The sequence below is a fragment of the Micropterus dolomieu genome, linkage group LG21 (genome assembly GCF_021292245.1).
Source record: "Micropterus dolomieu isolate WLL.071019.BEF.003 ecotype Adirondacks linkage group LG21, ASM2129224v1, whole genome shotgun sequence".
Taxonomy (NCBI): Eukaryota; Metazoa; Chordata; class Actinopteri; order Centrarchiformes; family Centrarchidae; genus Micropterus; species Micropterus dolomieu.
In genome coordinates, this window is record NC_060170.1 from 16725272 (window position 1) to 16749126 (window position 23855).

Below are 23855 nucleotides of genomic sequence, written 5' to 3' on the forward strand. Positions count from 1 at the left end.
ATGAAAGTCTGGTGACGATATGGTGGATTGTAAAAGTTCACAATTTTTTTACCAGCAAGCCTCTCCATGGATATTAATATTATACATGATTCATATGCACTTAAAGAAATCCTAGATTGGGGCTTTAATGCTGAAAACAAACAATGAAGTTAGAGTGTATCCTATGCGATATTCTCCCCTCTCCTATTCATCTCCGTAATAGAGATGCAAGCTCTGTAATGCTCGCTGGGAGCCAAGCATGAGATTGAGGATTTCTCACACACCATGCATTATTCATAGTCCAGAGCAACAGAGTGTGTAAGATGAGAATTACACAGCATGAAGAGAACAGGGGAGAGGGGACTGAGGGTAAAAGAGGGGGAGAGGAGAGGAAGGAGAGGGGAGCAAAGGTGAGAGACCGTGTGGAAGAGAAAGAGATAAAGGAGAAGAAAAGAGAGCAGGATAGTGGACACTGTCAGACCTCCATTTCCTATCCCTTTCAGGTTAACCCCAGGATTGTTTCTGGAGTTTGTGAACAGTGGGGTGGGGGAAATGAATATGGAACCGGGAGCCCAGATTGGCTCACAATTTGCATTTGTTAAATGTGCGTCTGGTGAGTTAGTTTGTATTCCGAGCACAAACGGAGTAGTGAGCAGGAAATTTCAGGGTTCTGTTATGATTCGTGTCCGGCCTTCATTCTTCATAATGAAAAACAATGGGAAGTGAGTCAGGGTTGGAATTGATTTGTTTAACAATGGAAATGAAACAAAGTAGGAGGCATGGACCAAAATAGGAGGCATGCTATCTTAAATGAAAGCTCGGAACCAAGAAATTGCAAGATTGTGGCTGATACAATTTGACAAATGACTTGTACAGAATGATATACAGCATTTTTCATCAGAATAATTGGTAGATGGATAGAAAAAAATGACTCCATGTCCATTACAGTGTAAAAATATTCCTGTGCTGACATTCGTGGGCTGGCCAATAAACTCTCTGCACTTAATTTACAGCTCAAAAAGTTCTTGAAAAAAAGGTGACACAGTTGTACAATGTAAAAGTAATTTTTCAGCAAGCATTTTCTGATTGTAATTATTAAATCAAAGCAGGTTAAGTAATATGAAATAGTAGCAATAAAATGTTACTTATTCCTCTGATGACCCCATTTGCTTGGTCTGAAAGCCTTTCTTAGCAGGAGACTAATGTTATTAGTTTGCCAAGTTAATGGAATATTACATTATATATTTTTTCCTTCCAAGTTAAATACATATGCGAGCATGTGTGTGTGTGTGTGTGTGTGTGTGTGTGTGTGCACGTATGTGTCTCCTCAGACGCAGCCTTAATGACAAGAATGTGATGGTTACTGGCTTTTTAACTTCCCAGTGATGAAAAGCCAGTATTAATTTAGGCTACAGATTTCATTTGTTCCGAACAGGAAAAACAATATAAATCACTTTTAGAATGATTAGAGAGAGGGTTAGATTAATCCAGGCCTGATTAGGGCATTATGCTGGCTTGTTATGGACACACAGGGTGACTGACGGTAATTACTGTCTGTAATAGGAGAGCACACGCTCAGTCAAGGCATGAGCCACGGCACAGTGTGTGTGTGAGTGAATTTATGTTTGTGGTAATGTACTGTATGTGTGCATGTAGTTTGACTGAAACTAGGGTTGATAATGTTTGCTTTTCACCAATTACACATTGAAATATGTAGATGTGTGCGCAATCAGAGTACGAGCTGAGAGCAGCCTTGTGTACGAGAAAGCCGGCAGATATCGAGAGGGGGTAGGCACAGGGAGAGGTGAAAGAGTCATGGCTTTGTTTATGATTATTGATATCCTTAGACAAACATATTCACCTGGATAATAAAAACAGATGGCAGTAGGTGAGGCAAATATTACCATGTGGAAAATTAGAGAGGTGCTAAATCAGCAAATCGAACCTCAGCGTGCACAACAGAAACGCACACGAATGCCGAAACCTGTGCACACACACCTGAGACTAATCCACACACACATAATATAGACATCTGAGTGAAATTTCTACCTCTACAAGAAACTGAAGCACTCAAAATTGGGGATATCCTGATTAGTCTCATCACTCTCACACAAAAATAAAAGTCAAATAAAACCTCTGGAGCGATCGGTTTTATTCTTTTCAAGCTGCATTAATACCATAGGTGTCTTGAAAGCACTAGAAAACATTGAGCAGATTCAGCAAAGTCTCCATATGCCAGAATTGTCTTTATTATGGGGAATTTCCTGCAGGTAAAGCTAAATATCTTTTATAGTTTGGAAGCAGACATAAGGTGCCCAATGAGATGTGTCCCATAAAAGGCATGGAAAATAAGTATGAGTATTTAGCAGAACGCTGCACTCTCTCTCCTCCATGCTTCTTTTTTCCTCCCCCCCCTCTGCTTTCTTTCTCTTTCTTTCTTTCTTTATGGCAGAAATTGTTCCTTTTCATCACATCACGGGTTGGAAGAGAACTTTAACACACCGTTAGCTCAGCAGGAGCTCCACATGATTTGATAGGCTGAGAGGCCCCCCATCGGTCCCTTTGGGCTGTAAAACAACTGTCTTGAAGCTTATTTTATGAGTGCACGCCTCTGCTCTTTGCATGTTTATGTCAAACATTTGGAACAAATGGCATCCATTGGCTGGAACAACACAGATAAATCTAGTCAATTCATAGGCAGGGAGAGCAGCACAAGCCACTGAGAAAGTGGCCCACTTGATGGCTGACAAGAGGAGTGCTTGCATTATTCAATTAATACCTGAAAGGGGTGAATTTTATGCAGCATTTGCTAAAGCATCCTCTCGTCAATGTACGCATGGCACACACAAATACATACACACACACACATACTCCCACACAAACACAGGGACTTGTGTTTGTTCCTGGGAAAAGACTGGACTCCCCTTCCATTTTGCCAAATCAAATATACAGTGAGAGCAAGCTAAAAGGCACTTTCAATCAGCAGCTCTGGGTCTGTCTGTCAATCTGGGAACAACAACAATCTAGCCTACTTGGAGTGGTCTAGTCAACATCCATTCCCCAATAAATTCAATCAGGGATGCTTTGTGTGCGTGTCGTTGTGTGAGTTGGGAGAGTCTAAGCGCAAGTGTTTATGAGAGAGCCAGAGCGAAGGACAGAGACTTTTTCTGACAGGGTTGCTTTAGAACAACAAAGGATCTGTTTAAAGTGACACCTGCACGTATAGAGGATGTTGAATATTCATAAAACGAAAGATACAGACACATCTAGGTTATAAATACAGGATATAAAGAGGTGAATACATTTTACAGTGACAATAGGAATCTCTAGTTCACCAAATAATCTTAGAAAGCCAAGTAGCAGAGTTAACAGGCCTGAGCTAATGACACTGATATGGAGGGCTGCACGCTGGAGTGATTGTCTGACTGTTTGAGACCCAAAAGCAGCAATAGCAGGCTCATCATGGACTCGCACTCTCATTATTTGGCCACAAATGGAAATGCAAATCGCTCGCTTTGCTGCGGACGCCTCAAATTTATTAAACTAAAAGGTTTAATTTCCATTTTTCTCTGCATCAGCTTTATTTATAAATGTCGTGCCCTATGAAGACCCTGTTATTTTTTCCCTCTCCTGCAGGCTCTTAACAAATCTGCTCATTAATATGGAAATGGAGAATCAATCGCTTTTCCGGCGACAGAGGGCTGTTTCCCTCTGCGGTGTGTAATGTGCTCTGACTGGTCAACAGCACAAACAGATTCACAAGCACACACACAATATATATATATATAAAGCTATACATTACTACATATCTATACACAGTCTCTATTTATATCTCCATCCATATATGAATACAAGAATAACACATTCTACACAGTATTTTACTATATGGCAGTGACATCATCTTAATACTGAATTCAGACTATTGCCAGAATGGCAGCAGATGTTGCAGCATTAATAACCCATAATATCAAGTCCTGCTTATTCAACCTTTTCAGAGCCCTAAAATAACACTCATAGACCGTAATGAGATTAATTATGCACACGGTTCTTATTCAGGGCAATATGATGATAATTGCATCTGCGGCTTTTAACACTTGGTCGTCATGTTGGCCAGTAAATTGCTTCTCTCTCCCTCTCCATCTGCCTGCCTGCCTCTCTCTCTCTTCTCCTGTCTGTCTACAGTCAACAGTGGGGAGTGAACTATCACACCTATCCACTCTGGTCCACGACCTAATGAACATTTCTAAATGGCCATGACCAGCTGGTTAAGAGACTAATGTAGCAGCTATTAGCCAAAGCAGTTGTTTCCACACAGAGTCATCTGTGGAAAGCAGCACAGGAAAAGCAGGAGAGAGTGGACAAGGACAGACAGGTCCCCCTTTTCCCACTATTTCTTTTCATATCCGCACACATATATACAGTGCATACGTGTACACACACACACACACACACACACACAGCACAGCATGTTTATCTTTCACATTCTGCAGCAAACAAGCCATGTGACATATTCTCAACCCACAGTGCATTAGTGCTTATTAGGGCCTCAAGGTGTGTGAGTGTATGTGTGTCTTATTAGGAAAATTCAGTTTCACTCAAGGTCTCAGCACTATGGTTGCAGACCAGTGGCCATTGATTATTCATAGAGTCTGTGATTGGGTCCATTAATACAAGATTAGGGAAGGAACTGATGCTCATTTTGTGTGTGTGTGTGTGTGTGTGTGTGTGTGTGTGTTTGTTGGGCTGTGTGCATGTTTGTGGACAGGAGTTGAATTGCAATGATTCCACAGTTTGTGTTTATTTACACTCTATCAATGCAAAACATTATATAGGTACAGTACATACTGAAAGGCAGAAGGGGCACATTAGCAGGGTGTGAAGGTGTTTACTTAATTATTAACAAAAAGCACATTAGTATAAAATAAAGGTATCGGTGTTAGGCTACTATAAAACCCAAAATAACACAATGCCTTCATTTAAAAATGAGCAATAGGATTCAAACAATAAAAAGGGAATATTTTAACCTCCATCATTCACCACATACTGTAAGATTTCCACCTAATAGCATTTGTTCTTCAATTGAAACTTAATCCGGGTAAATGGTGCTTAAATGTTTAAATCACATTTACAGGCTGTCAACTGATGTGATGTTCTTCACATGGTCACCCTTTGTTTGAATGAAAATAAATTGATGGCAAATGAGAAAGGATTCTTCAAAACGGTTTGAAGAGACTTACTGGATCGTAGCTCCCCCAAGTGGCCGTTTAGGTCAACTAACAGAACCTCAAAGCCAATGTGGGAAAAGCACACACAGTACAGGAGCTCTCAGTAGGTCTGATAATTCTTATAGGGGCAAGTGAAATAAAATGATTTCCGGTAAATTGTCTGGGATTGCTGCTGAGAACGAGGTCACTGTTACATATCATGAAATAGGCAGTCTGGGTTCGCCTCTCCAGCTGTTTCTCACAGGAACAAGAGACCAACTGAGCAGCAGACACTTCCATACATCATCCTCCTCATAATTATCATCATTAACATAATCATCATAATCATCAAGTGGAGGAGATTGCTGTGGTATTTGACCTACAGGAGCTCAAATACTGAGCAGTGTGCATGCGGTGTATGTACAGGAATGAACGCAAGGATGATGTAAAAAAAATCTGACCGGGCTGCTTTTTATGTCCAATTGTGTTTTAGGGTTAACATTTTAATTTATAGAAATATTCCCTTCAGTGTACAGTGAAATTAAATTTTGCTCCTTGAATTTTTTTTTACAGTGTGTAAGCAGCTTTAAATTTGGGTTGACATCTTTGTCTGGGATGTGGTAACTAAAAGAAATGTTAACTTACTCCACTGTATATTTAGAATACAGGCATGCAATGGTGAAGTTTTGAGAGCTTCATTGCAAAAACTCAGTGTAAAAAAAGTCCTGCATTCAAAATTTGACTTACATAAAAAAAGTATTATAAGTAAAATGTAAAATATGTCATTTTTGGAAATATTTGGGTACAGTACTTGCTCTGCCAACAGGACAGAGGAGTATTTGATTTGAATTAGTCAGGTTTATCAAATCAGGGCTGGAACCAACTGGGCAAAATGGGCAACTGTCAATGGGTTCCCAGACCCACAGGCTCACTAAAAGCACCTCATGTTAAGTGTCAGTTGTTGTTATTTTTGTTTGTTTTCGTCAATTCACATAACTGCATATTGCATATATTAGAGAATTTATACCATTAAAGTTCAATATCTAACTAAAGCAGGTCCTATAGTAGTATTAGGCTACCTAATCTTGTAGCCCTGACCTATAGTGTTGTGCACATACACATATCATCTGTTTAAAATAATAAAATAACAACAACAAACAAACTGACAAAACCTGGGGTCTGGCAGTAGTGCAGCACAGGAGCATTGGCTGTGGGTAAACAATAAGGTTGCCATGTAGTGCTGTGCGCACTGTACAGTGAAGGTTGGAGTGAATGAGTAAGAGGCTTATTTCTGTGGTTTAAATGTCATCACTTGTGTTCAGGTCTAAGTCACTGTGTTTTGAAAGGTGGTGGGGACATAGGGGCTCAGATTAAAAGTTTGAAGACACTTACCCTGGTGAGACATAACAATACGCGATATTAAGTTCACCAGAATGAGACGAAAAGATCCTTAAACAGTAGTGTTTTAAAGATATCCTCAATGCTGACATATATGAGGGGGGGGGGGGGGAAATGTATCATTAAATACTTAAATTCCCTGCATTCTGGTGAAAGTTTCTGCACCAATTTATGGTGGAAATATTTGTATTTATGTAAAAGGAAACAAATAAATAAATAAATATAAAATAGAATAAATATTATAGAATATAATGCAGTACCGCTCTCAGGCATTCTGTGTTGCTTTCAGATCGGTTTCTTCTTTATATTAACGTTTCTCATCATCCCTGCTGAGGCAACACAAATGTAGGCATGATTACTCCCTCCTCTTTTGTCATGTTCAAAGGGAGAGAACGGCCAAAAAGAAACTGTGACAAGAAGATGTCATAGTTACTGTTTGGTGAATGCACGTTTTTGGGTCATTTCATCATCAGTAGCTTGTTTTTTTTAGCTTAAGTAACTTTTTTTGGTAATTCACATTTGTTTTTTCCATATTTTAATTGCATTGCATGTGTGCAACTAAACCTTTCTAAGGGCAATTTCATTTATTATTTAACTGCAAGCTATATTTCTGAACATTTTTTTTTAAACAAATTATGCTTTAAAAAAGTAGCCTAATGGGGTCACAATTAGCCATTTCAAAAAGTGCTGGGGACATGTCCCCAGCGTAAATGACACCTATGTTCAAGTCTCAAATATTAAAACGCTATGTGTAATATATGTGAGATAAAAACTCAGACTGCACCAGGGCCAAAGGGCAGTTCCTCGCTCCAGTACACCGGTGTGTTGAGATGTACTGTACCGTCCGGACGACTTGCTGTCCGCGGTGCTGAAACACTGACGTAGGAGGGGGCCGCTCATCACGCATCCTCTCCTCCGCTGCCATTTTTTGTGCTACTGGCTAACTCGCTAAGCAAGGGGTCTCCATCAGGAGGAGGCGGAGAAGACTGCAGGCAGCAGAGAGAGGCAGTCAAATCAAGAGACTGAACTTTCCCTGGAGAATCGGGGAGCTCTTCCACACAGGAAACCGTTATTAGAAAGACTGTACAATGTCTGATTTTGACAGCAATCCGTTTGCAGACCCGGACTTCAGCAATCCCTTTCAGGTAGTTAGCTAGCTAGCTAACGTACGCTACAGAGCCCAATGAGGCCAGTTTATCCCTGCTGTCTTAGCTTAGCTTGACAGCTAGCTACATGTTTTCATTTGGCATACAGCTAGGTAGCATAACGAGCTAATCATAATCTACAGTATTATCTCGTTACTCACGCATTGTATCGCTGTTCACTTTGTAAAATAAGATATAATGGATTACCTAGCACGTTGCTGATGTTTGTGTCCAACGTTGTAATAACGCTGTATGCCAACTAAGAACAAAGACACATGATGTTAGCTGGCTAACTTAGCTGTGCCCACCGTCAGTAAACATTTACTGGCCCCCTGCTAGCTTGGTAGAGAGCTAACCGGCTGGTTACTATCTGTTAAGTTAGGTATATTTCCTAGAGTTATTTCCCAATTTAGCTGGGACACGGGTTAAGGAGATTTAAATATTGTCACAGCGGCGCTCCAACATAAACTATTATGATAATTAATTGCGTTAATGTAACGTAACGTTAATACACTGCACGCGTAAACGTTTGACACTAATATTGTATTGTAACACTGATTTACTCATGTTGGTGTGGAGTGATACATAAATAGGTTTCTCTTAGACTGTTTTCCATCTAGCTTATTTTTCATGCTGTTTATTCGCCCTTCTAAACTATCCTGCCTTTTACCAACAGTATGCAGGTTTTCATCCCTACACCTTATAAAGGCCTTGTATTGGCATGTTGACTCCCTCCCCTGGAAGTTGTTTTAATCAGTGTGGAAACTGTTGACTCTTCAGGGCACATGGTGGGCCACCATATCATGTATGCATGTAATTAGGAACCTTTCTCAGTTCCCTCTGCACCTGATCCCATTCATAGTGATTCAAGTAGCACCAAGATCAAGAAAGGCCACTTCAAAACAATATAGTAACATGAATGTTTTTATTCTTTCCACCCTACCTGTTTTCAACACATCAATAATAACTGGTCAGAGCGAATTAATTAACAGACCCAGTGTATGTGTGGTCAGCTGGAGGCTTTCATACACATCAAAAGTTAGTTAACAAAAACAATAAATAAGCTTTTGATTTTGTGCTTCTAGTTTTTTCCCGTTGAAACCCTTTGTGGTCCTTTCTTCTCTTAGGATCCTTCGGTGACGCAGGTGACCCAGTCTGCCCCTCCTGGTGGTCTGGAGGAGTATAACCCCTTCACAGACGCCAGAACGGTCAGCCTAACTAGCATCCCTATTAATGAGTGTGTGCATGAATGTGTTTGTGTGCCTCTGAGCCAGTGACCTCATTCTTATCCACAACCCTCTTTCTCTCTTCCTCCACCTATCAGTCACAGAGGATTTAACTGACAAAATGTGACTGTGGCCTAATTGCAGTTTTGATTTAGGGTCAGTCTTGTGATTGCACAGTTGTTAACATAGCAGGTCTATGCTGGCTTACAGGCGGCTCCTGGAAATGCCCCCAAATCGACTCCTGCCCCTTCCCAGAACACACAACCTGCCATCATGAAGCCCACAGAAGAGCCGCCGGCATACTCACAGCAACAGACTCAGGTACTACACACACAAACATGTTCATATACACTGAATCAAATGTAGTTTACTTGGTCGAAGACATAGACTCTCAACATTTCTATTCACTGTAACATTGCACAGACACTCTCTGTCTTTGCTTCTGGTTCACTTTTCCTCTTGTCCTTCATATACTCATCTGTTTTCTGATGGCCCAGCTGCGGCGTAATGAGGTACTGTCTTTCATCTGATGTTTTCCGTACCCCTTCATGTCACCGTCTTGACCAGTGTGAATTCATTTAATTCCCTTTCCCAACTTGTAGCTTTCCTCTTGTAGTACAATTTTAGAGCTAGTTTAATACTAACTACAGAAGACAAGTGAGTGAACAACAGTAGCTGATAGCTTTTCCAATCCCTTTGTGTGTAGCCTGCTTTTTTTCCCTTCTTAAACTAACACACCTAAGCTCACTTGAGTGGCAAAACACCGTCATTACTTATCTGATTGGAACTCTTGTCAGATGTTGGGTAGGGAATTTTAAGAGCATTTCTGTGTCTCTGTTAGGACCAAGCACGTGCTCAGGCTGAGTTGTTGAGAAGGCAGGAGGAGTTGGAAAAGAAAGCCGCAGAGCTAGATCGTCGGGAGAGAGAGTTACAGTCCCACGGAGCCGCTGGAGGTCAGTCAGTCCATCACTCGCTCTCTGTATTCACCTCATTAACTTCAGAGTCTGAATGGTCATTCCCAATCAAAGCTAGATTCATGACAGTGTTGATAAGAAAGTTGATGTGTTATCATGGCAAATACATAATGGTCATAACAAACTCCATTTGTTATGATCATTATAACTCTCTGAGTCACATATTACATATGAAACTATGTATGTTTATTTATTATGCATTCTATGGAAGCACCTCTAGAAATAAGCCTCTTTTCCACTGCTGGTACCAGCTCGACTCGCCTGGACTCGACTCTACTCAACTCGGTTTTGGCCTGCCGTCCTCCATTGGTCGTTATAGCAACACCACACACAACTGCCGCGACGTAATGTTCAACGTGACTCACACACACCAGCTGTCTCTTGATTTAAGTTAAATGTTTCAACTTTGTTATATAAGTCTATGGTTTCAACATTACTCAGAATGTAAAGACAGATAAGCGGTAAGAAAATCTTACATCCATGGTTTCCTCTACCGTTGTCACTGGAGTTGTCTGCTGCATTGGTCTGTGTGACTGTGGGACAAGAGCGGTCTGTAAGCTGACTGGTCTTGTGGAGCTCCTCAACTCCGAAAACATTCAAGCACATTTTTGATCCGCCATAAATTTTTGTAAAACGGCCAATTTTCAAAATCTAATTGTTGATCAAATCCACAGTTGATCAAAACTTCTTCTTGACTTCTTGACATTGCACGTACTACATTGTGACTATTGCGCGTGGGCACATTGCAATGGAGATGCCGAAACAACAATATATTGTGCAGCCCTACTAATCATCCTCTCTTTTGTCCAAACAGGGCGTAAGAACAACTGGCCTCCACTGCCAGAGAAGTTCCCTGTTGGCCCGTGTTTCTATCATGATATTGCAGTGGACATTCCTGTAGAGTTCCAAAAGACTGTCAAGATCATGTACAACCTTTGGATGTGTAAGTGGATCCTCTGACACACCCCAGTTTTGCTCCTATACCAGTGGATATTATTATTTTTATGTATTTTAATTGTCTCACACACTCCACAGAACATGTGGGTTTACAAGACTCACCCACATATTGCATTGCAAGAGAAGATACCTGCTCTGCTCTGACTTTACTTAGGAATGTTGTTACGCTAAGATTGCCCTGCACACTTCAGAATTATCAAAAAAATAAGCAGACTCTTGACATTTGAAACAAAGACATTTTTTACGTATTTAGCTGAGCATAAATTATAGTTTGCTGTGTTTTTGTACTGAAATGACACTAAAGATCTTGTTTTTCTACCAGTTCATGCAGGCACCCTCTTTGTGAACATGTTTGGCTGCATGGCCTGGTTCTGTGTGGACACATCTCGTGGTGTAGATTTTGGCCTGGCCATGCTGTGGTTTCTGCTGTTTACCCCCTGTTCTTTCGTCTGCTGGTACAGACCGCTTTACGGGGCTTTCAGGTAAGCAGATACATGAAAAATGACACTGCCTCCTGCAGCAGTAGAAAGAAGCAGAAACATGTCTCTGTGGGCAAACACTACTGATAAAGCAAAAGGCGGTAACTGCTGGGCTGTTGACTTTGAATGTGTTATTTCGTGGGGTTATAGAAGCTCCTTCTTTATTATCTTCTCTTTTTCAAACCCTACACTTACCAATTCCCAAGAATATTTTATTATACGGGAAGAGTGTATAAAGTAAAAACACGGATGAAGGCAGACTCAGACTGATGGAAGCAGAGAGGAATTCATGTTTAGTGGAGGATGAATTAGCGACAATATTTAAAAAAATTTATTGCCTCCAAATTGCTCTCTCACTACCTCGCTCTCTGTCTCCACTGTAGGAGTGACAGTTCATTCCGCTTCTTTGTCTTCTTCTTCGTCTATATCTGTCAGTTTGGAGTTCATGTCCTACAGACTATTGGCATCGCTGACTGGGGAACATGGTGAGCACGTTGCTCTTTCATTGATTCTGTACCTCCATGAGTGTGTACTGAAGTTCACTCACATCGTCTTTGTTTTGTTTTGCCAGTGGTTGGATCGCAGCTTTAACTGGTCTCAACACCAGTATCCCAGTGGGCATCATCATGTTACTGATTGCAGCTCTGTTCACGGCACTGTCTGTGGGCTCGCTCATTATGTTTAAAAAGGTAACACAATCACAGAGTTCTCTACATGTGAACACCAGGTGCTATGTTTTATAGACTCTGCCTGAGATGTAAGAAACCAAATGGCAGTGGGCCGGGTTACTTCTGGCTGGGTTACCTGATGAAAATAAGGTTAAAAGCAGGTTAATGAGGCAAATTACAATAAATGTTTTTAGTATATCTATTTTGTTGTATTTATAACGGAACAGATGTTCTCTAACATGCTGACAGTGACAGAAAGTGTGACTCGAAGCAGGCATTAGCGAGGTTTCAAGAATAAACAGGACACTGTGTGTCATTATTATTCACTAATGTTGAGCCAAATGTCAGTGTTGTGATTAGCCAGGAAGTGAAACATCTGCCCAACTGAATTCTGTGCTAAATGTCTCGTGGTAGATTGAAATTGATTCCAACAAATTTTCTTGTCTGCTTTTTATTTTCCAGGTGCACGCTCTGTATCGTACCACTGGTGCTAGTTTTGAGAAGGCCCAACAGGAGTTTGCGACGGGGGTCATGTCTAACAAGACTGTTCAGACTGCAGCCGCCAACGCTGCAGCTAATGCTGCAACCAATGCCGCTCGTGGGGCCTTCAAATCTCAGCCATAAACTGACACACACACATACAAATATACACAAGCTCACACACAAAAAGCATATATACACACACTCAAAAGTTGGAGGTGCACAACTCTGGCCCTGCAGGCTCTCAGATCAAATTGATTCTATTTATGAATGTTGTTATGCTAGGATTGATTATGACTTATGCTAAGAGTCAGAGGCCAGAAATAACAGAGGAATAAAGATAAATAAAAGATAAAGTGAGCAGAGTTGTCCACCTCCGCTTAAAATCAAGTTCAGTAAAAATACTCTCCTACATCCTTCCTGTCTGCTTTTCAGTCAGATAACTGTCTCCAAACATCCCTTGGAACATCCACTAAGTGACTCAAGGTGTGCTCTGAGTGTGTGGGATTTCATCTCACCCCCTCGCTTTCCCAGTTCTTCTATACCCTTGAGGTGATCCCAGGTCAGGCAGAGGTCGCAGGTTCCACATACCTTATTTTTGTCATGGTGATGACCTCCAAACAGCTTCCTGTCTGGTTAATACAGCAGAGTCATGAAAAGGGATAATCTGATCATGGTGTTTTGCACATAGTTCTGTTTTCTTGGTCACATACCGAAAGTACAGTGTGTGTTTGAATGGCTGGGCCTGTGTGTGAATGTGTACTTCACTCTTAAGAAAATTGTGGTTCTGACTTCTGTTTTTTTATTTTTTATAATCCAGTCATCCAGACAGTCATCTGAAAGGTAGACTGTACCTTGTCCTATATCTGTGACTCTGTTCCATATAAATAGAAATATGTCGTTATGTTCTTCGTTAAAGACCTGCCTGCAGCCCCCAGCAGTGCTCCAGTGATACCTGTCAGTCTAACAGTTATTCGCACTTTGTGTGCTACCTTGATTGGCGGTGTGGGCTTGGGTCAGCATCTCTGCGGCTTACCAAGATTTGACAGCATGATAACGACGTGCATGTTTAGCACAACCCAAGGTAGCTGCTTCTTTGGCAAAGTCATTCTGTACACTATAAGCCTTTTATTCTGGCCACAGGTTGTATCTGGTTTTGGGGGAATGTTTGCCTACTTATTTTCCCCTTGGTTTGTTGTAAGAAGTGGGCTGTAAAGGTATTGCATATCCCAGTGGCTGATTGACTAAGAGATGATGTTTGACACACTGAACACCCCTGGTCAGTATGTCACTAGTTCAGTCCACAAACCTAAAAGAGGTTCAGTCAGATTCTTTCATGGCCTGGTGCACTAAAAGGGGGAAAAACTTGAGAAACGTTCGCATTTTCCTTTATGTATGAATGACTAACAGACTACTATGTGGCTGTCTCTCAGTTTTTTTTTGCAGCCCTTCACACTTGGTTAAAAACTAACGCTGCTATGAATTTGAGAGCCGCTTGGTCGTGGCCTCCTGCTGTCATGTCTCCTCTTGAAAAGGACACACCATACATAAGGGGAACTGAAAGAAGTGACCTGCCTTTTCTCACAGAAGTCGACCTGGACAGTGATAAAGCTGCATTTTTTTTATCTGCATTCATAAAATAGTAAAAACATTGATACATAGACTAACAGTCTGTTTGCTTTTTTACAGACTAAGTCCAGTGACTTTCCTCTGCCAGTATTGGATTACTGGCATCAGAAGTTTAATAGCCAAAATAAGCATTAAGATAACAGAGGATAGGACTTGATGCACATTCAGTGATATCACTAAGATGCATTAACTGATGTACAATAATATCAGTGTTATTCAACAATAATTCGTACAGGCTACTTTCACTGAAGTGAAATATAGACGTGGTTTACGTCTGTGTCATGCTTTAGAACCTCTCATAGTGGTGGTGTGTGTCTGAAGATGTGCATGATAGATGACTGATACTGCTGTTATTACACATGTATGGGCTAAACATAGTGAATAAAATGAGCGTTACTAAGTTGAAGGTCAACAATTTGTCGTGACGTACTTGGCCTACATCTTGGCAATATTGTTTTGTTTGGAAATATTGTTTTAGATTTCATTGCACATTTCTTGTTTTATGTTGGAATTAGTGCAAAAGACAAACATTTTTTATTTTATTTATGGTGTAATTTAAGTTGTTTTGGCATTTCAATTTTGTTCAGTTTGATTTGACATGTATTATGTTTGTGTGGTTTTGTAATGGCATGATCATAGCATCAGCTAGATTTTAAAGTGTTTAACGACGTTGCAACGTGACCTTGCAAGAGGCGTGGATGAGGACGTGTGTGTGATTGGTATGAAAGGGACAACTAAACCTCCCTCAAGTGTTATTCTATGTCCTGAAAAGCTGTGAGAAATCTACCAAATGTCCATATAGATTTGTTTTTAAATCTTTGTGATGTGTTCCCTTGCCATGTTTTACTTTAAGATGTTACACTTCAAAACACCCACATGACTCCCATGTATCTATAGTTTTAAACAGTTGTGATATGAAGCCATGCCATAGTGGGTCATTTCTTGATGTATTTGGTGAGCTGGTCTGCAGTACAAAACGATGTGTTGCCGACACAAAACTGTGTTATTGACCTGTGACCATGTTATTTCACTGAATCAGAGTACAAACCTATTCAAAAGGGACACTTGTATATTTTGTAAAGTTGCAAATTTGATCCCCATTATCAATCACATGTAAAAAGAAAACGTAATGCACTCCTGTCTGGCCTTTGTTGCATGTGAAATAGTTTGAGTTTTGTATATTTATGGTATTAACATGAAATAAAATTTGAAAGAAATGTATGTGGATTTTCAGATATCTGCTTCCTATGTATGTAAATTCGCAAAAATAATTACTGGAACCAAAGTGAAGGCTTGCCAAGTCTCCATAAAGCCAAAAATGTTTAGCTTGCTTAGGATCTGTAGTATGCACCAGTGGTTTCCCAACATTTTTGCTTATGACCTTTTAAAAAGAAAGTATGTCTAGTCACCATTTTTACAGTTTGTGTACACATAGCAGATGTGAGGAATTCACCCAAAAAGTTGATGTTCACTGTTCCAAATAAGTCTACTTTCCATCTCTAGGTGTCAGTGTTTCCTCAGAAGGTTTGGGTTTAACAGGAACTTAACATAAGTAAGAAGGTAGGAACTAAGGCACATCAGAGTAAAAGAAAGTTTTCACAAACTTACCACAGATGAATTTACTAAAGAATGCCTGGTTTATTCGAGTAAAAAAGTACAGACTATCTCTCCTCACACATAACCTCTCAAACATGCAGCATCATACATACAATGTGCCACAGTTGCTGTTACTCTTTTGTTAATGTAACAAAAAAACAGTCAACATATTAATTTAAGCACAGACAGACTAGAAATGCTTTTTTTAAAAATACAAATCCATGCCATGATTTCACTCTTCAGTCTCAACCTCTCAGTCGACTCACTCTCACAGCAAACACACTATAGTTGAATTATTGCACATCTGATCTACAAGGAATAAAAGCAATCACGTTACATTTACAGCAACTTAATACAGAATTGTTGGGGGGAAAAAACTGAAAAAACAAGTGAATAGAATGTGAAATGAATTAAAGACCAAGTGCAACACACTGTATCAGGTGATTTTGAGGAATCCAAAAGTACCAAGCAAACAAAGAAGCCTGCCTTAATCAGCTTTTCAGCATGTTGAAATGACAACACTAATGACCTATTTGGAGTTTTTGCATTTGTGTCGATATGCCTCAACAAAGGCTTTTTAATTCCCCGCCCCCACTTTTTAGTGTCTTTACAAAGCTAGGTCTTTTCTGAATGGTGTGCCATAAGGTAACTCATGATACACTATGGTCTGCCTGCTTTATCTCACTGTGAGCAAACATCCCCTTATGAAAATTCACCACAGTGAAACATGTGGCAAAGTCTCTCTTCCTTCTCTGCACACACTCCGCTAGTTAATAAGCTGCAGTGGACCAGCAAACAATCCATTTAACAGGAGTTAACAATCCCTTAAGTGGCAAATCTAAAGTTACAGCCTGACTGTCCTGCTGCGCCACAGAATCAGCCACACTTTGAAACAGTTAATGTCTATAACACACACATATACACACAGAACATATGCAAGCTGTTGATGGGTGTTTTAGTGGACACATCTGTTAGTATTCAGTGGCTTGTTGAGGTTTGCAGGTGAACCGTGAGAATGAACATTATAATGACGTTACAAACCTACACACTGTTTTACTGACCTGCTCACAATAACACTTAAGGCATATCTACTACTCATTTCTTTAACTAATCTCCTGCTATTTCACTACAGTGGTTTGTTTCAGGCATTAACAAACAGTATCTTGGTATCTGAAGCAGTACATTTTTTCCTTTGTCTTGGTATCACCAGACAGGCCCCAGCAAGTTAGAGAAGAGAACCCCATGCCGAACGATTAAAAAAACTGTTACAAAGACTTCTATCTTTTTAATAATCAGCTGATTTTATCCAGGCTATCATGAAGAAAATCCCTTAGAGAAATGTATGTCCTCCCTCCACTGAGATGTACAGATGTCTTTATATTTCCTGGAGTTTCCCAAGGTTTCTGGAAGCTCAGAGCAAGCAGATCAGACTCTTCCCCTCCTCAATCTCCTCCTGAACCTTATCGCTCGAGGTGGCGATCTCAGCCTGTGCAGACAAAACAGCACACAGGAACGTTGAAAGCGTTCCCCCGATCGCTGCGTAGAACGCCCAGCCGAGAGAACACAGAGCTGGCTTAAAGGGCGAGGCCTCGGGGCCGCAGTAGCCAATCACCTTCTCTGAACCCCAACCAGCAGGGTACAGCATGAGGCCCACCATCAGCAACAGGCCTGGAGGGAGAGCAGATGAGATGAGGGGTTTAGTCAGTACATGTAAACACAGGGGCTGAAAGCACAAACAGAACGCAGTGCAGCTGGGAATGTGGTGACTCAGATCTGGTGATGGATCATCCATTTTTCAACTGACAAGCATTTGATTTGTTATGGGAGGAAATGCCGCCCCTACAGTGATGTCACACTATGACAGATTACCTACTCGACAGCCCTGTCCAGTCAAACACACCTGCGAGATCCCATTGTTGAAAGAAACATGCAAAAAGATTTAGAGAAGTTTGGTTGGTCTATGAGACTGCCAGCTTGTAAACTCAACAGCAACACTGAAATTCCCTAAAGGCCTAATCATGATTATAAAAACGTCCAGCAATTTGCTTGCATGGACATGAAACCACTATAAACCACGTGTCACAGGTCCCAGATTATTAGAATTAGCTCCTGAAGCTTGTGAGGTGTAACTCTTTCACTGCTTGAGTTTGTCCATGATTCTTCACATCTTTTTCTGAGCTCAGGCACACAAACATTCAATTTAAAGGATGCACATTTGCTGAGACCTTACTTCCTTTTAAACTTCAAACTTTGAATGCATGAACGTAGAGGAAGCATGGCCCATTTTGGGGGTGAAACCATTGTTTGATATGAACACTAAAAACTCAACAAAAAAGTGCAAACAATTGAATCAATATTTTCAGTTTTGACTTTACTTCAGATGTCTATTTTGCAGAAACCATAGATCTTCATCTTGTCTGAGTCTTTATCTTAGTAACTTTTTTCATCATACATCTGAAATATTTTTGGGAAAAAAGCACAACATTTCAGACAGGGATAGAACAATAAAGTCCTGGACTTGTTTCCATCAGTTTTCACAGTCCACCTGCCTTCTTTAGGAAACAGACCAAGATATTCAATGTCTGAAAACACACACACACACACACACACACACACACACACACACACACACAGAGAGATAGCTGTCTCACCTGCAATAGCCTGGAGCAGTCCACAGATGTTGAATATGCTTTTCTTAAGGATGCTCTGGAAGCACAGGCTGAAGATGGAGATGCAGGCCACTCCTCCTAATACTAACGTCCCTGCTGCCAGAAACAACATGGCAGCCTGCCAGAAGCCACTGGCCACTTCTGCAAATGTCCCGGCGTAGGGCCCGCAGCTCACCCCTATTCCCCGGGTCCCGATACGAAGGCAGCGGCTGTAGAGTCCAAGAGATGGCCGGTACTCCCCAGAGTCCACTCCCGCCCCGTTCACACTGGAGTCCGACTGAGGGATTCCCAGCAACCAATCGGGGCTCATGAAGGCAATGAGCTCAGCAAAGGCCACTACAATACTGAGCAGTGTCCAGAGCATGGAGCGGCATGTTACAATCACTTGGCACATGGCGTTAAGGCTTTCTGAGATGGTACCAACAACTGATAAGAACAAAAAATGAAAATAGTTGAAGCCCTTTCAAGCTCCTCCAAGTGACAGGGCACTGATATTGGGGAGTTTAAATTCCTTTCCTTACAAAGAGAAAGGTCCAGCAGGTTCCCTGTTCAGATCCAAATGGGCCACTGATCTTATCTTCTCAGAGCAGATGTTTCCCCTCCTTTCGTGATTCTTTATTCTTTGCTTTCCCCTCTTCTTCTTTCATGCAAGGTCTGGATCTGGTCATCCCAAACGGCTACAATGCTCCAAAGCAACTTCCCTCAGCCATGGTACCGTCTGAAAAACACGCCTACAGACACAGAGACGAACGAGGGTCAGAGAAGAATCTGTATACATATGAAGTGGAAGTAAACGACTGGTACAAGGGGAAAGGGAGTGAAAAGAGGGACACAGTGTAAGAAGGATAAGCAGCGACTCATTTCCCATCCACTATGAGTCATCAAGCTCCCTTGTATTTGCTGGATGCCCCACAGGATGTCTAATTTGTATCATTCTCATCAAATAGACCCATCCTCACCCATGACCTTCCCACACAGTGCTACTTCAGATTCACTATCAGTCAGCTGTGAGTGTACCATGAGCAACACTTCCAGATGTCTTTTGGAACATTCAAGATGAATCTCACACACACACGCTAGAGACAACAAAGTTCATCCTGTTGTCATTTCACTCTAGATCACTAGGCCTTTGTGTGTTTCATTTTATCTGCAAAATGACTGGAGCCTTGTGTGTTTTACTACTGAGCAGCTATCAACACATATGAGCGCAGAGTTCTGTTACAGCATGCCGCATTTGACAGTAAGACACAGCATAACATGCCAGATCCTCACTGCGGTGGCAAACACACACATGACATCAACTGGAGCTATATCAGTCAGTCAGTTCACAATTTAAATTACAGTCTGAATAAATGCAGTACATTAGAGGGAGTGGTTATTGGCTTTATCACAGCATTTATGATGTTAACTTTGATGCTGCAGCAAAAACTCTAAGCCTGTGTTCTTTATTCAACAGCAATCAAAACTTGATTACAAAAGACTTTTAACCTGTAACAGATGACATTTCCAGCGCAATCCTCTCAACCTGTGTGTGTGTGTGTGTGTGTGTGTGTGTGTGTGTGTGTGTGTGTGTGTGTGTGTGTGTGTGTGTGTGTGTGTGTGTGTGTGTGTGTTGGTATTGAGTGTGTCTAGGTCCCAATCAAAGCGGTTGCGATACTGTTGCTATGTTATGATTTAGTTGCTGTGACCACCATGGCCTCGACACAGCCGTGGTCTCATGGGAGCACCGAGGTTTCTCAGAAGCCCTATGATGTCATGATCCAGCATTATGATATACACAGGAAAATATGTGGGATCTGGTTTTAAATACAGTGTGGTGGACCCTGCTGTCTTGGTGGATCTCACTGGTGGAGTCAGGGGAAGTCCCTGATATTTCCAAGTCTGTGTATCTCCACCAAAAAACGTTGTGAGAAGTTGAAAGGGTCTCTACTGGTATCTAGCCATGCAGACAGTGTTGGTTTTAATGGCTGAGGTTTGCAGATTTCCGACTCTGAAATGAGAGCCTCCACCCCAATTCAATGGAGGTGAAGAGAATTTCATTCTTGTGCTTGCAGCATTAAAAGGTTACACTGATAATTAGACTAAATTACCATTGCTGTTTAATTTCATTAGTTCAGCTTGACATTCTGTTCATGTTAGCAGATTTCTGTTTTGGAGGAGGGGATTAGTTTGCTTTGGTTTGCCCCATTGAATCTGCAGCGTGTGACGTAACCATCACACTGGAATCACTTTTAGCCAACATTACATTACATTTACTCATTTGGCAGAAGCTGTGGTAGCGGTCGAGCATTTAACTTCTCAGTTAATTCCTGTAAGTCAATGTCAAACAGTCTGTCCAGGTTTTATTGATTTCTTCTTCTTTTGTTGCCATTTGTGTGTCAGTTTCTGTCGTTTAAATTTTTAATGGATTTACCTATTTTTATGGCTCGGGCGTAAGAAGATGATGTCCCCATTCCAATCCTGCCTGTATAGCTATGTTTTGTTATGATTAAGCCCAACAAGCACAAGACATTTAAATAGCTGAGCAAATTTTAAATGAGGGCAGCAACTCTGAGTCCTATCCAGAGACTATTAAAAACTATCCCGGTATTTTCATTCTTTAGAATAACTTTCTAATGAAGAAATAGTCCTTCACACTGTAGACAGCAAGGTTTGTGGACTATCCAGAGTAACGGGATTTTCTTTTCTAAAAATACAAGTTGCTGTTATTATTTAAATGTATTTCTTCAATTCTTCGAGCATTAACACGTTTCCAATCACCTCCATTGTACCAGGGTTGGTTCATAAATCTCAAACTGGTATCTCAAAATCTGCCAACATAAAACCAAACCTTTTTTTGCATCGCTTGACACCACCACTACAAGTGAGATCTAGTTGTAATTTTGGTAAAGATACTCTTTAAAAAATGTCTCCAGTCTGCACTAGTTATAAACTAAATCAGGCTTTAACTCAGAGCAAGGTTTAATTTTTTTTAATAATTTTTTCGCTCCAATTCTTGCTGAATGTGTCATTTTGCTGGTGATGAAAAGTTCAGCACACAAACATTCATTAAAACCTAAACCTATGTCACCCTGATGTCCTGAGGGGAATAACTGTGGTATTAGGTTATACATAACCTCCTCGCCAGCCTCCATTTAGGATGGTAAATCATCCCACCACATCTGTAGGGAATGAACACTGATGTATATTGAAAGAGATGATCTGAGTCAGTTCAAGGCAAAACACATTTCCCAGGCCACAAAATAAGAGTATTATCTCATGCAGCTAAAAAGGCTGACTGGTTCATAAGAAGAACTCGGTTACAATAACAAAGTCACAGGCATGACAACATCTGAAGAGCAGGTACCACATTTGAAACACTTGAGATGCGGGCGTGATTCAGTTCAGCAGGAATCATTCGTGTCTGCAGTTCATGGTAGTAGTTACCATCAGTATGAACGATTGTGCTTCCAGCTTGTGCACAGGTTTGCTTTGTCTGAGTTTGACGGTGATTCCTATCTGTGACATTCCCAAGTTCATCTCATTCCATCTCCTCAGCTTGTGCAGAGTTTCAGGGGAAGTCTCCACTTAGTCTGCTTTATTCTCATTCTACAATTTTGCATCATAATTAGAGAACATGAATCCTCACTGTCAAAATACTCTAAATATAAATAGTCTAAATATAATTACCCAGCTTGAAGATAAACTGAGTGTAAGGTTTTGATGGTGGTGAACCCTTACAAACAGGATGAAAGACAGCGGTGCGTGAGAGAGAAATAAGCAACATCGGTCAACAATGATTTTTTTTCCAGAGCTCTGATTTTTACTAGTGTCCATTCCCAAGTTAAAAAAGTTCCACAACTCACCAAACAGGTAGCTGGCTGAAAACAACAAAAACAGTCTCATAGGTGCAGCAGCTGAGGTGACACCCAACCTGACCCCGCTCTCTAACACCTTACACTGCTTTCCCACCTGGCATAAACCGTACACCTACCCCTTTCTACCAGCACCATTATACAGTGAAGGGCACATTGACACTCCCTCAATAACTTTAAAACATATTTACAGTTTATCCATACTGATATTTCCATTTTCAATATACAAATGGCTATTGGCCAAAAAAAATCTAAACTTAACAAAAATAACCTCTACCCACCCCTCTCTCTTCTGCGACTACTTGGTTCAGCCTAACAATTTTTAATTCACATCACACAGTAATTCACATCTGCTGGAGTCCTGCGGCTGCATTCCACGAAAATACGCCCCCGGAAGTAGACCTCAAAGAGAGAGTTTGGGTAAGGGTTCCCAAAATAAAAGTACATGTACATCATAACAAAGTTGAACTTGCTGTATTAGTCTGTTGAATTTAAGTTACGGTAGTTAAGTTATAGCAACAGGATAAAGAGGCTACGGCAATGTTATAATTCATTATCAACCAAAAAGGAAATGCCAGACATAAACAGGAAGCAAACAGGAAGCATCCGTGTCTGTCCAACTGTCTCTGAGGCACAATCGTGCATTGTGAGAATCATCAGTCAACCTATCTCCTTTCAATCGAAACAGTCACTCCTCACATGTTTCTGAAAAAAAGTATAAAAGGAATTTCTGAAGAAACATGTCTGCATTTTGTAGTACAATAGTAGAGTACAATATAATCAGATATGTGAAGTGTGTTCATGTGTTTCAGGATGGTGTGGGGTGCACCCTATTCTATTATAGTCCTTGACTTTATTCCAAGCCTCCTCATAAACCATGGCTCTCCTTGTTGTTATGACAGTTTCCATTCTGCAGTAGTTACAATGGATTCACACAACATCACTCGCTCAGTCTGATTCACCGCACAGAAAGTTCACCATTTATAGCAATCATTACACTACAGAACGCTATTTTCAGTGTGTGCATCCTGAATAACCATGTGTGTGTAAATGTGGATCGTTTAGGAGTACCCACAGCATGTAATGTGTGTGTGGATGTTTGTTTGTATGACTTTTTGCTTTCAGCCACCCAGGCTACAGTTTTGGTTTGTGATTATAGTCCATCCAGGCCGGACACGGTGCTGTCTGTTAAGACTACAATGCCCTCAAATTAGCAGCTTTGCCTCTTTAAACTACAGGGATGGCGCCTAAACATACCTTGTTTCTGCAGTCAGCAGGCACCTTGTGGGATCTCCCCCAGTTCTTACAGGAAATCTCTTCACTTATACCCCATCATGGCTCTCTGTAGTCTCACCAAGGACAGCACTCAAAGAGAGATGAAAACTTTAAGGGACTTTTTCTACTGGGGTAAAGAGTAGAGTATCTTGAGGAAGTGTGCAGCAGGGCTTTCGCTTCCGTTTTTTGATAATGATATTGACACATAAGGTTACAAATGTATCTGTGAGTTCTTGTCTGATAATGATTCTATTCGACATATGTGATGATTTGCACGTGTGTGTGTGTGTGTGGGGGGGGGGGGGGGGGGGGGGGGGGGGGG

The 23855-nt window shown here is 41.0% G+C and overlaps 2 protein-coding genes across 4 annotated transcripts in view; one reads left to right on the top strand and one right to left on the bottom strand.

The window, feature by feature from the left end:
- Positions 1 to 7454: 7454 nt before the first annotated feature.
- On the top strand, positions 7455 to 15359 carry LOC123960760 (secretory carrier-associated membrane protein 1-like). Its single transcript, XM_046035695.1, has 9 exons — positions 7455 to 7726; positions 8854 to 8934; positions 9163 to 9273; positions 9794 to 9905; positions 10741 to 10869; positions 11206 to 11365; positions 11746 to 11847; positions 11934 to 12051; positions 12493 to 15359. Exons 1-9 carry the CDS (start codon positions 7670 to 7672, stop codon positions 12652 to 12654), a joined length of 1032 nt encoding a protein of 343 aa, XP_045891651.1. The 5' UTR covers positions 7455 to 7669; the 3' UTR covers positions 12655 to 15359.
- Positions 15360 to 15753: 394 nt separating this feature from the next.
- LOC123961009 (LHFPL tetraspan subfamily member 2a protein-like) overlaps positions 15754 to 23855 on the bottom strand; it is a 13221-nt gene continuing 5119 nt past the window's right edge. For 2 of the 3 annotated variants that reach the window (XM_046036092.1, XM_046036094.1), the window contains exons 2-3: positions 18387 to 19135; positions 15754 to 17403 (exon numbers count right to left, since the gene is read on the bottom strand). In XM_046036092.1, coding sequence (XP_045892048.1) covers positions 17147 to 17403; positions 18387 to 18798 — 669 coding nt within the window. In that variant the 5' untranslated portion in view covers positions 18799 to 19135 and the 3' untranslated portion in view covers positions 15754 to 17146. Of the gene's footprint in view, positions 17404 to 18386; positions 19136 to 23515; positions 23597 to 23855 lie in introns of those variants that run through there. The other variant, XM_046036093.1, reaches the window with a different exon arrangement.